Here is a 15,615-nt window from a genome sequence, read left to right on the forward strand (position 1 = left end):
AGTACATTTTACTTCTTACTTGTTGATGTTCATTTGAACTGCTTCCACCTCTTGGCTACCGTGAACAATGTTACTGTGAACATGGGTGTGTAACTGTCTTACTGAGACTCTGCTTTCAACTACATGTGGTATATACCAACAAATGACATTGCTGGATCATATGATCTTTTCTTCTCTCTCTCTCTCTCTCTCTCTCTTTCAACAGGGTCTCACTATATAGCCCAGGCTGCCCTTGAATTCACAATCCTCCTGCCTCAGCTTTACAATTGCTGGGATTGCAGATATGTGCCATTGGCCTGGCTTCTGTTTTTCAGTTTTTGAGAAATCAGCATACTTTCCCCACAGTGATGGCATCATTTTAAATTCCAGTTAACAGTGCACAAGGCAACATTTGCTATTTCCCCATTTCCTTTTTTTTTTTTTTTTTTAATATAGTAGCCATCCTTATGGATATGGGGTGGTATCTCATTGCAGTACGTTTGTTGGAGACAGTCTTGCTGGATTGCCTTGAGAACTTGCAATTCTTCTGCCTCAGCCTCCTGTGTCCTGGGATTGCACCAACTGTGTCACTGCACCAACTTTCATTGTAGTTTTGATTTGCCTTTCTGTAACAATTAGTGATGTTGTTCTTATTGGGTATTTGTTTATCCTCTCTGGAGACATGTCTATTCAAATCCTTTGCCATTGGCTTTTTGTTTGGTTGTACTAGGGATTGAACCCAGAGGTGCTCTGATATTGAGCTATATGCCCACCCCTTTTTATTTAAAAAATTTTTTTTGGCACCAGGGATTGAACTCCGGACCTTGCACTTGAGAGGCAGGCAGCAGATTATTTTTAAATTTTGAGACAGGGCCTTGCTAACATGCCCAGGGGGAACTTGAACTTGTGATCTTCCTGGCTCAGCCTCCAGAGTAGCTGTGATTACAGCTGTGGGCCACCACACCCAGCTTCATTTTTTAAAAAAATTCTTTTATTGGTACATTTTAGGTATACAATACATTTATATTTATCACTGGGTACTTGTACCTGTACATGATGTATTTTGGTTCTTATTTTCTCCCCATCACCTGTGCGCCCTTCACCCCCTCCACCCTTCCCTATTTACATAGATTTCATTTCCATTTTTTTTTCTTTTCTCATAATTTTTCCTTTCCCTTCTTTCCTTTCCCCTTCCCCTCCCACCATCCCTACCCCTTTGGACCTTTTCTTCCTATTTCAAATTATCAATTATTCGTTTTAATAATTTAATCCTTATTTACACTTTCAGTTTCTCACACTAGAGAAACTATTTGGTATTTACACATGTGTGTCCTTTTTATTTCACTTAAGAGTATGGCCTCAAGGTGCATCCATTTAGCTATAAATGTCCCTAGTTTCTCATTCTTTATGGCTGAGGAGTACTCCATTTTATTAAAAAACCCACATCTTCTTTATCCAGTTTCCAGTTGATGAGCACTTGGGCTGCTTCCAAGCTTTAGCTATTACAAACTGTGCCGCTATGAACATGGGTGCACATATATCACTGTGGTATGATTCTTTTAATTCTTTTGGGAAGATACCCAGCAGGGGAATAGCTGAGTCAAATGGGACCTCTAGTCCTAGTTCTTTGAGGTATCTCCACACTGATTTCCACAGTGCTTGCACCAGTCTGCACTCCCATCAACAATGGAGAAGGGTTCCTTTCTCCCCACAACCCCGCCAGCATTTGTTATTCGTTGATTTCATGATAGCAGCCATTCTTTCTGGAGTGAGGTGAAATCTCAGTGTTGTTTTCATCTGCATCTCTCGAATGACCGGTGATGTTGAACATTTTTTCATATGTTTATTTGCTGCTTTTACTTCTTTGTCTGAGAAATGTCTGTTCATTTCAGATGCCCATTTTTGAATTGGGTCTTTGAATTTGGGGGGGCGTCTGATTTTTTTCACAGCTTCATTTTTATATTGAGGGTCTGTTTGTTTGGTTTGGTTTTTTTTTTTTTTTTTTTTTTTTTTGGTACTGAGGATCAAACTCCAGTCCTTGCACTTTCGAGGCAGGGGGCGAAACCACTGAGCTAAATCCCCGGCCCAAAAATATGGTGCCTCTTTTGCAGAATTTTTTTTTTTTGGTACCAGGGATTGGACTCGGGTCCTTGCATTTGTGAGGCAGGTGGTGGAACCACTGAGCTAAATCCCCAGCTGGTTTAGTTTTTTGAGACAGGGTCTTGCTGTGTCATTCAGGTTGGCTTTGAGCTCATGGCAATCCTCCTGCCCCAGCCTCCCGTGTACTGGGATTACAGGCATGTGCCATCATGCCCAGCAACACTGAATCTTTTATTCAATTTTTAAGAGTTCTCTCTACATTCTGGATACTAATCTCTTATTAGACACATGATTTCAAAATATTTTCTCCCACTCTGTGGATAGCTTTTTCACGCTGTTCATGACATCTTTTGATGCACAAAATTTTAAAATTTTTGTGAAGTCCAATTTTGTCTATTTTTGTTTTGTTGCCTGTAGCCTTTGGTGTCATATTCAATAAATCATTGTGAAACATAATGGCGTGACATAAAGCTTTTGCCCTATGTTTTCTTCTAAGAGTTTCATAGTTTTAGATGTTACATTTAGGTCTTTGATGTATTTTGAGTTAATTTTTATATATGGTGTTAGGTAAGGATGGGTTTCATTCTTTTGCATCTGAATATTCAATTTTCCCAGCAGCCATTGTTAAAAAGACTGTTCTTTTCTCATTGAATGGTCTTGATACTCTTGTCCAAAACCCCATATATGTGAGGGATACTATTCCATTCCGTTGGTCTATGTCTGTCATTATCCTCAGCACCGCACTGTTTTGGGTACTGTAGCTTTATAAGTTTTTAAATCAGGAAGTGTGAGTCCTCCAAATATATTCTTTTTCAAGATTATTTATGCTATTGGGGGTCCCTTAAGATTCCATATGAATCTTGTCTCTTTTGGTAAAAGATATCTTTGAGATTTAAATGTCTCTTTTGGTAAAAGATGTCATTGGGATTTTTAAGTGAAGATTACATTGAATCTGTAGATTGCTTTGGGTACTGTTGACATTTTAACAGTCATAAAATTTCAATCCATGAGCATGGGATGTGTTTCCATTTATTTATGTCTTTAATTCCTTTTAGCAACATTTTTTTTGTTTGCTTGTTTGTTTGTCTGTTTGTCGGTACTGGGGATTGAACTCAGGTTAGCAACATTTTATAGGGTTTTGTTTGTTTGTTTTTGGAAGTCCTGGGGATTGAACCAAGGAGCACTCTACCACTGAGATATATCCCTAGCCCTTTTTATCAGCACAGGAGTTTTGACCTGCTCATTTCCGACCTGGGCCAGTTCACGCCCCCTTAGGCAACCTGGTGGACCCCTGTTCCCAGGAGGTCACCATATTGATGCCGAACTTAGTGTGGACACCCGATCAGCATAATACACTGCAGCCCGGAATTCCTGGACTCAAGCGATCCTCCCACCTCAGCCTCCTGGGTAGCTGGGACTACAGGCACCCGCCACTATGCCCAACCCCTAGCTCTTTTTGAGACAGGGTGTCACGAAATTGCTAAATTGCACAGGCTGGACCTGAACTTGAAATCCCCCTGCCTTAGTCTCCAAGCATCACATAATTACAGGTGTGTGCCATTAGGCTTGGGTATATTGTCCTTTTTGATGTTTGAGGGTGTTTTTTGTTTTTTTTAATAAGGTCTTGCTATATACCTCCAGTTGGCCTTGAACTCCCTATGTAGCTCAGGCTGGCCTTGAACTTGCCGAAATCCTCCTGCCTCAGCCTCCCAAGTGCTGGGATTACAGGCACGCACCACCACACCCGGTTGAGTCTCTTTTTATAACAGAACTTCTTGTTATGTTGGAGAACTCTGCTGCTGGTGCATGAGCCCATTCAGACAGGTCTTAGCTCCTTCCCCCATTTCTGGGGTCTTGGTTGTCTGTACTCATTTTTTCTGACTACACAAAGGGAAACAAAGAAGAGCCTTACTTTGTAAAAGAGGCAAAAACCTTAACTGTCCCCCATCTAAGAGGTAGGATCTATCTCCGACTCCAGAGTGGGCCATATCACAGAAGGTTCTGGGCTCCCCCTGGCTAGCAGGATGTGTTCTTTGCAATCCCTTATAATAAGTCTGACTCCCCTGAGGTATTTACACTGAGAGTGCACACAAAAGCACTTGTGCTGATGCTCCCCATGGTGCCCAGCCCTCTAGTGGCCACTGCCAAGGTGCCTGGCACATGAGTGAAGAAGCCAGGGTAGAAGTGGACCCTCAGCCATGGTAGCTGCCATGTGGAACAGAGACAAGCCATATAGCTGTGTTCCTCCCCAATTTTTTCTTTTTTTCTTTCCCACTCTCCCTTTCCTTCTCTTTCTTTTTTTCCAGTCCTGGCAATTGAACTCAGGACCTTAGCCCTGGGATATATCCAGCTCCTCCCTCCTAATTTTAAAACAGACTCTCTCAGTCCCTAAATTGCCCAAGCTGGGTTTGAATTTGTGATCCTCCTGCCTCAGCTTTCCAGGGTAGTGGAACTACAGGTGTACACCTTGCCAGGCTCCTCTTGAATTTTCTGATCCATAGCCTCCAGGTGCACAGAATTTGTATGTTATATGGCTAAGTTTTGGAAAGTTTATTAATGCAGTAACAAATAATTGCAATGAGATGAAACCAAGTGACCCAATTTTTTAACATTCCACATCTATAAAAACATAAAGCAGAGCTGGGTACAGTGGTGTATGACTGTAATCCAAGCTACTCAGGAAGCTGAGGTAGGAGGATTACCAGTTCAAGCCCAGCCTAGACAATTTAGCAACACCTTGTCTCAAAGTTAAAAAAAAAAGTTAGGAATGTAGCTCAGTACAAGGCCCTGGGATCAATCCTCTGTACAAGAACACACACACACACACACACACACACACACACACGCACACGCACACACAAGCATCTTCACCCACATGTACCCTATGTTAACACTCCATCTTTCTCATATACCCAGCAAGCTTTTCTTGTTCGAGGGTCAGTGAGGATTCCTAGTCTCACTTGTCGACAGACTGTGGTGGGGTCACCGTGAACCCTGAGCCCATAGAGCTCCAGGCATGCTCAGGCATCTTGGAATGCACCTGTGGTTGGTGACACAAAAGCAGCTCTCCTTTAAGGCAGGACCTATAGGAATGGGCCTGGAGGAAACCTGTGTTAATAAATGTTTCTGGTCCTGATGCTGAAGCACAAGGTGGCTGTAGTCAGCCTGGAGAGTGGACTTCACCCACCGCGTGCACTCAGGAAGTGGTGGATGAGCTGCTGCTCCTGGAGCCCTGGCAGGGATGGAAGGTAAAAGTAGCCCCTTGAAACACCACAGGTGTCTGCTGCTGTTCTTTTCCATTTGGCACACACATGGCCACATCCTTCTTCCTTCCTCATGGTCCAGTTTCCCCCTCACCTGATGCTCCGGTTCTGGCTGGACTCTTGGAGCATAGGCTCAGAACCTCTTTCACAGAGCTGGTCAGCCTTGCTGGCAGACTGTCTGGTCCTCAAGGCTGGTGTGTGGGCTAAGGAATGGCTCACCGGCCCTGGGAGGCTGACAGAGTGAGAAGGGAGTCTCAGAAGGGTACTCCCTCCAAGCCCAAGGCAGGTGCAGAAACCACCCACAGGAAGGGGATGTGGAAACCTGGGATGCGAGCTGAGATCCGACTGTAGAGGAGGCACCTGCAGGCCAGGGAGAAGGCACACCCTTCCGGAGCCCAGGAGCTGGTGGGGCTGGTGGCTCGGCTAGGCAGCTTGGCTGCGCAGGGCACGGGTGCACAGCAAGTTCAGATTTAACGCTGTCATTGGTGCCAGCTTGCTGTCTGCCATGCTAGGGTTCTGCATGAAGTTATAGCTAGTTGAGAATCAAGCGTTTCTAAAGAACCCCCTGAAGGGATGTTTTCCCTTTGTGCAAACAGTCCTTTTGTGCAGAGGGAGAGCTGCAGTTTCTTGGCAGACACAGGTGGGAAACACCTGAATGAGCATCACTCCCAGAGGAGTGTGGAGACATGCACAACACGTCAACACAGCCAGTCTAAGGCCGCACTGGGCACTTTGCTCCAGGAATTCCTCCTTGGATAATTTCAGAGAATCGGTTGTCCTATTGGTGTCTGAGGGCCCGGGGAGTCACTGCTGCATGCAGAGTGGGGTTTACCTATTTTCTTTATTTTATTTTATATTATTTTTATTTATTTATTTATTTTGGTACGGGGGATTGAACTTGGGTCCTTGCACTTGTGCAGCAGGCAGCGAAACCACTGGGCTAAATCCCCAGCCCGGGTTTGTCTATTTTCTTGGAGCTTGTGACTGTGATCCTGTCTGAGACATTCAAGGAGCAAAGGGGAAAGGTGCCCCAGGCTGATGTCCAAGCGAATGAGACAGACAGGGCAGTGCTGGGTAGTGTCATTTACGAGCGGAGGATGATGGTGGCTGGACCTGTCCCACATAGCTGTGCGCCGGTAAGGGTAGCACACAGTGGTGCTGTCAAAATGGATGTCCCTTGGTACTGGCAGCAGGTTTCTCCAGAGGCCAAATAGGAGCGGGTGGACACACCAAGATGTGTGTCCTGCATCCTTGCAGAGCTGCCCACAGGCTGTTCTATCCCCCTGTGCCTGAGGCAGTGGCTAGGAATGCTGGGTACCCCGGTTTACTGCACAGGCTCTGACGCTATGTCCAAATCCCACCCTGAGCCACCGAAGTTACTCAATGAAATACCTCAAAGCCACTCTAGCTGGCTGTGAAGTGTTATTGCCATTCATCATTCGGAGGGTGCCAGAGCAGGGCCTGGGGCAGAACCCTGGAGCCAAGAACTGTGTCCTAGAGCCACTGGATCTGGATTCCAACAGGAGAGGAGCTCAGTCCTGCTGCCACCCTGACTACAGCCCTCTGAGGCCCCTCCTCCCCCGAGCACAGGACAGATACATTATGCCTGTGGCCTTGACCCATGGAAACTCCCTCTGTTCATAATATTATGGCAGAATACGCCCACCAGAGTCAGCACTGAGCACAATAAACACCTATTGCAATTTCCAAACATGAGTTTTCTCTGGTTGTGAGAGGCCTCCCCATCACGTGGAAGACTGTTATGGAAGAGCACTTGGAGAAGAGGATGAACAACCAGCTTCTCTCTCAGTGATATTCTAGATGCACTAGAAAATGCCTTGCTGGGGGTACAGTGGCATGCAATTCAAGGGAGGCCGGGGTGCCACACACTGCCTCCAGGAGCCGTGATTCCCCAGGCCTGTCCTAGGGATACTGTACACAGCACTTTGGGGACTACCTCTGGGCCATACTTTCTTTCTGCTTAATACCTTCACTATCTTTCCTGCCAGCTAACAGGAAGCGGCTGTTTGCAGATAACACTGATAGCTATGGTATTGAACCCTCACGGTTGAGCCATTTCAGATTATGCAATATTAAAATGATCTGAAGGAAATAAGCATTTAAGTTCAAGTTCCAAAGAAGGCAGCTTGGTTCAGAGCTAAAGTAACCAGGAAAGGCATTTTGTAACGGGAGAAGATCAGGGGGCTGACTTTGCAAAGCCACCCACCCCAATCCTGTTATATCAGCAGCAGAATTACATTCTCAAAGGATCATGAACCCTGTGAACTACACAAGCCAGGAAAGCAGGTTGCACTCTCCTTATGAGAATCTAATTCCCAAACCATTCCTCTGTGCTCTGCTCTTAACTTAGAAAATGTGGGGAAGGCCAAGGCCATAGTTCAGTGATAGGGCTTCCAAAGCATGCATGAGGTCCTGAAATCCATCTTCAGCACTGGAAAAAAAAAATGGATAAAGAAAAAATCTAGGGCTAAGGACCTGATGCCCAGGTGCCAGGTCTATGTCCCTGCCAACATCACCTCTTGACCATCTGATTGTCCAGGTAAGATACTGGTGGCTCATGAACTACAGCTCTCCTTGGACATTCTGTAAGACAGCATTTCTACATTTAGCAAACTGCATAGGCTCACAGCACTCTTGTCCCTGTGTCTGGAATGCACACCTCAAGTCTGCTGGCGCTAGTCCATCTTTTTGTTTGCTTTTGCAGGGCTGGGGATTAAGCCCACGGGCTTGTACCTGCTAGGTAGCACTCTACAACTGAACTATACCTCTGGCTTCAGCTGTAGATTGTTTTTGTGACTATACTGGTGATGCCAAAGACAACATGGACATAAATGGGTAGGGTGGGGTAAGAGCCCCCACTTCTGGGGCCTGATTCCGGAGACTCTCAAGGAGAAAGGCCCACTGCCCAGTGCCCAGGAACCTGGGGGTTGGAGCCAAGGCAGGGCCTGAAAGGCCTCCCTCTTTCCCTGCTGCTTTCCTCACCTCTGCAAGACCACTCTGCCCTGAGCACCCACTGAGGATGAGGAGAATGAGGATAGCTGGGGGCACCCACTGCCCTGTGCTTTTGCAGCTTTGCTTCAGTGAGGGCTCATAGGACAGAGTTCTTTGCTGCTTGGCATCAGCAAGGCCAAGCATGCGCTGCCATCACCCTCTGGTCTGGCCACCAGGACATGCTACTCTGCTCTAGACTCGGGTAATGGCCCTGGGTGCTTTGTAAAGGTGGAGTTGGCCCACATTCAGAGCCAAGCACTCAGTGCTGCTGGAAGCAGTGGCTGCTGCCTCAGGAGCAAAATCTGTCTTGGAACCTGAGACAGCTGTGGCCTCACCTTTTCAACAAGCCTACGCACCCTGCATCATCTCTGTATCCTCAATGACCAGGTGGAGGCCTCCTACACATGCCACTGTGGTGGGGACATCAGAAACTCACAACTGTGCCAGCTTTGACCAGCACCCACAGTGTGACTCCCCCAGCAGCTTCCTCTGGTGACTGACGAGGTTTAGGCTGCTCCTGCCGAAACCCAGATCACTCTTCCTCCCAGATACTCAGTGACTCTGATATGTCCAACATCCCAGTGGCTGCCTACAGGATGCTCAGGGAGAGCTCAGGTTCCCTGAGATGTTCTAGATACTGCAAGCCACCCCTGCCCAACAGGCAAGTGGGGTCAGGCTTGTCCCTGAGCTGGGAGGTCTCACACTTGGGTGTGGGTTTGCCTACTCCAGCGAACACTAACACTTCTCAGACAGCATGGAAGGCCCCTGGGGGAGGCTGAGCAGAGGATGAGCAGCACCCTGTTGGCAGGGTAGCAGGGACTTTCCTCAAGGGACTGAACTGCCCCCAAAAGGAGGACTCTGGGCCTGTGATTGAAGCTGTGTCCTGACCAGGTCAGACTTCTGCTCACCAGATCTAGAATGGCTTTGCTTATGTGGATCAAGTCAACTTTGGTAGGTGGCCTGGAAACTCCATCTCTAGGGAACCCAGGACACTGGCCTGGTCACAGGTCTCTGCCTGTTAGACTCTTCTGAGGGTGGCTCTTATTCCATTGCCCATTACAGAGACCATCTCCAGCTTGTCTTGACAATTAAGTGACACTCCTTGGCCCCTCTCGATGACTCTACCCTTCTGCAGCCCTCCTTAGTCAGGTCTGCCAGGGGCCCCTCCCTATGATGGCCAAAGTCTGACACTGAGCATGTGCCAACCACCTTCTTTCTCGATATAAGCAACCTCCCTGGCTCTTAGTGGGTCGGTCTGGGCACTGCTTCCCCTTATCCTGTGGCATAAATCCTAACAAGCCTCTTGCAGATGGAATATTCTTGCCTATTCATGAATTCCATCTCAAGTAGAGCAGTCTGAACTGGTAATGTGGAAGGCTGCTGGCGACAAAAGCCACCAGCTAGCAAGCCACCAGGGGCTAGTAACACTGAAGGCGCTGGCACTAGAGAAGGACGGAGAGCAGGAATAACAGCAGCGGAGAGCCGCCTTCTCTTGAAGCTGGAAGGGTTCCCAAGGCTGGTGGTACCTGCTAGCTCTGAGTAACAAAGAGAGCTGTTAACATCAAAAGAACTGACAGCATTGACATTCAAAGAATCCTCCTGCCTCAGCCCTCCAAGTAGCTGGGACTACAGTCACACATGACTGCACCTGGTTCCTACTGTAACTTCTGGCCTACAGAGATGAGCAGTCACAGAGCTCTTTAAAGATGCTGGGTTCCCTCAGCAACTTTATTCCTCTCCATGGGAGCTAATAGTATGACCTTTGGATCCTCCCACTGTGGGCACATAGGCCTTGCATGACAGATCTCCAGTGTTCCAGTCCCCCAGCCTTGCTTGCACATCAAGGGCATCACACATTTGAAAGGTGTGGCCACCTTCTGGGTCCACGTCTCAGCCAACTTGCCACCAACCCAACTGTCAGAACCCTTTCTAGGCCCTGAAGCTGCAGCACTGAGCCCAGGCCCTGTCCTCTGTGGGCCCGTTTCAATTACTCACCTGACCCATTTAATACTCCAGCCACACAGACCCTGCCCCCTTTGTTCCTACTCCTGGGAGTGTTCTCTCTAGATCTCAGTGGGTACAAACTGGAGACAATAGGCCCTTTGGTTGTAGCACAGTGTCCTTAGCACAGCAGGCACTCTGTGCCTCTCCCTCTGAGGGGGCCAGGGATGAAGTGGTGTCCTGAGTGTGGTGGTGCCTCCCAGGGCAGCACCTGGGGGAAACCCCAGCTCTTCAGCTAGAAGGGGCCAGACTCCACAGGGGCTGGGCTCTTCTGATATTGAGGACAAAGTGCAGAGGTCTGAGGTCTTTGCTTCTTTGGGATCTGTCTGTAGGCTCCAGCCACACATTCAGAGTCCTGTTCCTTCCTGATCAATGCTAGAGGATCCTCACCGGGCCAGCTGTGTGCAGGGGCAGTGGGGGCTTGTTCCCAGCTTTTATGCTGTCGCTTTGTGCACCCATGAGGCTGAACTTGTGTCTTTGGTTACTGTGAAGGGCTTTGCCTCGGTGTCTCTATGCCTCTGCTAGGGTCACCTGGAGATGGATCTGTCCCTATCATCTAACCCTCTGTGATAGATAACCATGGTGTTGACTTGAATGGACTGAGAAATGCATAGCAGGTAGTGGAGCACAGTTCTGGATGTGTCTGGATGACTGACTGGTAAGCCAAAAGCTGAAGAGGGAAGACCAACCTTGGAGATGGGTGGCACCAACCAATAGGCTTGTAGCTTAGATAGAATAAAAAGGAAAAGAAGCCAGAAGTCTTCCCTTTTGCTTTTTTAGAGGACGTCATCTTTGCTATCACTTCTGGATGTTCATCTCCACTTCCTTCAGGTTTCGAGCACAGACTCCTCAGGCTTCCAGTGCAGACCGTTCAGTTTTCCAATATGCCCTTGCACCGGGGATCGAACTCGGGACCTTTCACTTGCAAGGCAGGTGGCAGAACCATTGAGCTAAATCCCAGGGCCCAGGGCTTTGACTTTTGACTGGATCCTCAGCTCTCCCGAATGCAGATGGCCCTTTTGCATTCTTCCACCCCTGACTCTGTAGGCAGCCATTGTAAGCTTACTTGTAAATTATATATCATATAAATATTTAATATATAAATATATGCTTATATATATAAAACATTTATTATACATAATATTAAGTCTATAATATTAAATCCCTTAGTGAACCCTAATTGATAGATTCTCTCTAGGACTGACACCTCTTCCCCATCCTGTGTCTGGCTTTGTTTTGCACACCACCAGCTCCAGCCCCAACTACCTTGGCCACCCAGCATCCACCCCTTTCCTGCTATACTTTCTTGGAGCTTCAGTCCTGGATGCTTCAGTCCTGGATGTTGGGAGTTCCTGCCCATCTCTGGGTAAGGAGCTATGCAGACATCATCAGAAGGCTATGGTAAGGGTCTGTGGCCTCCAAAGGCCTTGGAATGCACACTCAGGGTCACTCACTCAATAGCAAGGCCCAGCAGGGGGCTTATCCAGGGGGATCTGAGGGCTTTGACTCTTAAGTGGAGGGACCAGTGGAAGAGGTTTGCAACAGAAAATTTATTACACAATATCCTCAAGTTGGCAGCACTGTCAGGCCCAAGCCAGACCTCCCAATAGGCCACAGGTCCCAGGTGTCTGGCTGGTTGCCAGGGTCACTGTCATATGGACGCCCGAGTTCACAAAAGGAATAGTGAGCCTCATGAAAAGTGAGGACTCTATGGTCCTTGGGCCACACCTGCTGGTCCTTAGGGGCCCTTGATGGTCAGTGTCCACTTGACTGGGCCAAGGCTGGAGTAAGATGCCTACTTCTTGTCTTCTGAGTCTCTAGAGAATGGAATGGCTGAGTCACGTGCGTTGATACAGTGACCAGATGCTGATGCGCTGATCCTTGGATCCAGCAGCCAGCAAGCCATTGGTGGCAAAGGCCACACAGTGGACAGAAGCACTGTGAAAAGCCAGCACAGCCAGTGGCTTCATCGTCCGCCAGTGAAACACACGGATGCGATGGTCCCAGCCTGCGGTGGCCAGGATCTTGCGGTCTGGCCGGACTGTGATGTCAGAAATTCCAGGATTGGTGAGTTGGTGAGTGCTGCACACCTGCAAGAGGGAAGATGGCAGGGGGTGGTGTCAGGTGCTCTTGGGTTGAAGCAGTGGTGTTCAGCCATGGGCACCCTGCCCCATCCTGCAGCAGGATCTATGAGAGAGCTCAGGTTCCTTGATGGTCACACCCCCGCCCCCATACAGCTGACCTCCTCTACCTCCTCCCCAGGAGCACTTCTACTCTTGACTGACCACTTGGCCATGACACCAAGGACTCTAGCTCTCCCTCTGCTCCAGGCCTTTGGCTGAGCTGTTCCCCTGTACCTGTTCTGACAAATTCTCACCTTCATTAGGGAGTAGCTCTGAGCTCCCTGCTGTGGGGAATACATTGCATCTTCACATCTACTGAGAGGCAACAATTCCAGCTTGGCAGCAGCATGGAGTTACCATTTCTCCTGGAGGAACCTTGTTAACACCCGCATCTCAGGGAGGATGAGAAATGTAACCCCCCACCTTCAGCAAAGCCTAAGCGGTTAAGGGAATCCTGTGATGGGAAGGGGCTAAAGAGCTGCCAAGAGTGGGAAGCAGCAGGGAGGGGGTGGGCAGGAGCTGTGGTCTGAATGTCTCTCCCAGAAGTTCATGGTTGGGAACTTAATCCCCAACTCCACATGCTGATGGCATTTGGAGGTGGGGCCTTGGGAGATCATTAGGGTCAGACAAGGTCCTGAGAATGGGGCTCTTGTGGTGGCATTAGGGTTTACAAGAAAAGAAAGAGACCTGAGCTAGCACACTTGCTCTTCGACCACAGGATGTCCTCTGCCTCATTATGAGGCAGTGCTAAGGCCCTTACCAGATGCCAGCTCCATGATCTTGTACTTTCTAGCCCCTAGAACTGTGTACCACATAAACTATTCTTCATAATATACTCAGTCTCAGGAACTTTGTTATAGCAATAGAAAATGAACAAAGGCCCAGGACAAGGGCAAGACAACACCACAGGTAGAAGGGCTGCAAAGTAGTGCTCTTCACCAGGCTGTGGGGAAGCCTAGCTCCTGGCCTGGTTCTATGAAGGAGAAGGGTGCTGAACAAGACAAGGAATTATGTAACATTTTCAATCTGCATAGAGCCATCGGGGAGCCAGGCTCTCTCTGGGGTCCAAGCACTCCATGCTCAGTGCTGGTGAACAGGAAGCCTCCTGTCCCAACATGTGCCTCCTGCAGCAAGCAGAGAGCCCCCATGGAATCAGAGCTGTCTTTATGGTCAAACATCTATGGGTGGGTATGATTCAGTGTGTCCCTCTAAAGGTGCATGTTGGGAGCTTGGTCCTGTGTGGCAATGGTGGTATGGAACCTTTAAGAGATGGGCCTAATAGTGGATCCTTGGGTCAGCTGGGCCTGTTCCCTTGAAAAGGACTGTGGGGCCCAAGTCTTTCTGATGTCATGTCTGGAGATGTAATCTATTCCCTTCACACATTCCTGGCATAAGGTGATGCCATCCATTTGGCCTTCACTGGAGTCCAAACCAGTAGGGCTTACTCTCTGGAACTGTGAGCCATCCTGATCTCTCTTCTGCATAAAGTTAACCTGCCTGAAGTGTTTTGTTATAGTAACTAGAAACTGACTAGTATACAACATTCTTGGTTACATAGGGCTGTCCTATGTGCTGTATGGCATTTGGCATCTGTCCCCACACAAAACGACAGAGGTGCTTTGCCAACACTGTGACACCTAATGATGGCCATTTCTTCCACCAGTCAATCTTGTATGTGGCCTGGCCCTCTTGGCCCCGAACACCAAGAGTTCTATCAGCCTCCTTTTTTCTTTTTTTCTTTCTTTCTTTCTTTTTTTTTTTTGGTACCGGGGATCAAACTCGCGTCCTTGCGCTTGCACGGTAGGCAGCGAATCCACTGAGCTAAATCCCCGGCCCCAGCCTCCTTTTTTCTAAATGTCTCCTAATATCACCTTCTGTTAAAAAAGTCACTCATCTCTGCAAATATAACACAAGGACAAAACAGAGAAGAAACAAGAAAAACAAATGCCAACATTCCTCAGATACCAGCAAAATGGTCACTAACTGATTTACTCATAAATTAAAACAAAACTAAATGAACTAAGTTACATCTGTAAATTACCTCTATAAAACAAGAACCCAAAGCAGCAAAACACTGAGAGATTGGATCTGGCAGAGCTCAAGAAAGAAGTGGAAGACAAAAACTTAAAGAAATGAAGTAGCTGGGTATGGTGATACACACCTGTAATCTCAACAGTTGGGAGGCTGAGGCAGGAGGATTGCTGCACGTTTGAGACCAGCCTGGGCTACGTAGTGAGTTCAAAGCCAGCCTGAACTATATAGTTAGACCCTGTTTCAAAAAAAAAAAAAAAAAAAAGGAAGAAAGGGAGGGGAATCAGAAACAGGAGACGACAAAGGCCCTGAATAAAAAGACACAAAGGACCAAGTTTGATCACCTGTACCAAAAAAAAGACAGGAAGGAGCCATACAGTCAGGGTAAGAAGAATGAAAAATGAATGAGAGAGAAAGAGTTAAAATGGATAGCATGGAAAGATAATGAAAGAAGTGGTATGTTGGAGTTCACTGATGTAGAAAAGCAGTTTCAATGTCTTAAAAGAGAAGTCTTATGATCAAAGTCCAAAGAAAAGCTATAGAGTGGTCAATATTGAAATATGCTCTAGTAAAACTCTTAGACCTAATAGCTAATACAGTCCTTTTGGCAGCCAGAGCAGATCACATTGATCAAGAGGGTAAAGCACAGGCTATGCTCAGAACATTCTCGGCTACATCTGTGCCAGCAAACTGGAGTGATGCTCACATAAGGTAAGAAGGGATATGTGGCCCAAGAATTTTATATCTAGCCAAAATGTCACTCAACTGTAAAGACAATACAGAGACATTTTTGAATGTGTAAGAACTCAAAGGATATTGTTCCCATAAGCTCTTCTGGAAGGACAAGAAGATTAATTCCAGTGTTGTAACAGATAACTGGAGAACTACAGCAAATGGCCTGGCAGACAGCATTGAATCTACTTACCAGCAGGATTAGGTCTAAAACACATGGGGATTATGGGTAGGGAACCGGTTATGTAACTAACCAATATAGAAAAGTAATGAGAGAGACTGGTTAAGTTCACTTGGTCCTTATTTGTTACGTGGGGGCCAAAGATATAAGTAGTCAACTTCATACTTGACAGTTTATCTGCCATCCACCTGAC

General features: G+C 47.4%; 1 protein-coding gene and 1 non-coding gene across 2 annotated transcripts in view; both read right to left on the bottom strand.

Annotated features, from left to right (window-relative positions):
• Positions 1–3,221: 3,221 nt before the first annotated feature.
• LOC147821926 (signal recognition particle RNA) lies at positions 3,222–3,523 on the bottom strand. The gene has a single exon (XR_015446362.1).
• Positions 3,524–11,886: 8,363 nt separating this feature from the next.
• The window catches only part of Gnb1l (G protein subunit beta 1 like), a 33,236-nt gene continuing 29,507 nt past the window's right edge, over positions 11,887–15,615 (bottom strand). Inside the window, exon 7 of the mRNA XM_004843266.3 lies at positions 11,887–12,445. Coding sequence (XP_004843323.1) covers positions 12,194–12,445 — 252 coding nt within the window. The 3' untranslated portion in view covers positions 11,887–12,193. The remainder of the gene's footprint in view (positions 12,446–15,615) is intronic.

Source organism: Heterocephalus glaber, unplaced genomic scaffold, assembly GCF_053883595.1.
Source record: "Heterocephalus glaber isolate CG9 unplaced genomic scaffold, H.glaber_assembly_v1.0 deba00001687, whole genome shotgun sequence".
In the NCBI taxonomy this organism is placed as follows: domain Eukaryota; kingdom Metazoa; phylum Chordata; class Mammalia; order Rodentia; family Bathyergidae; genus Heterocephalus; species Heterocephalus glaber.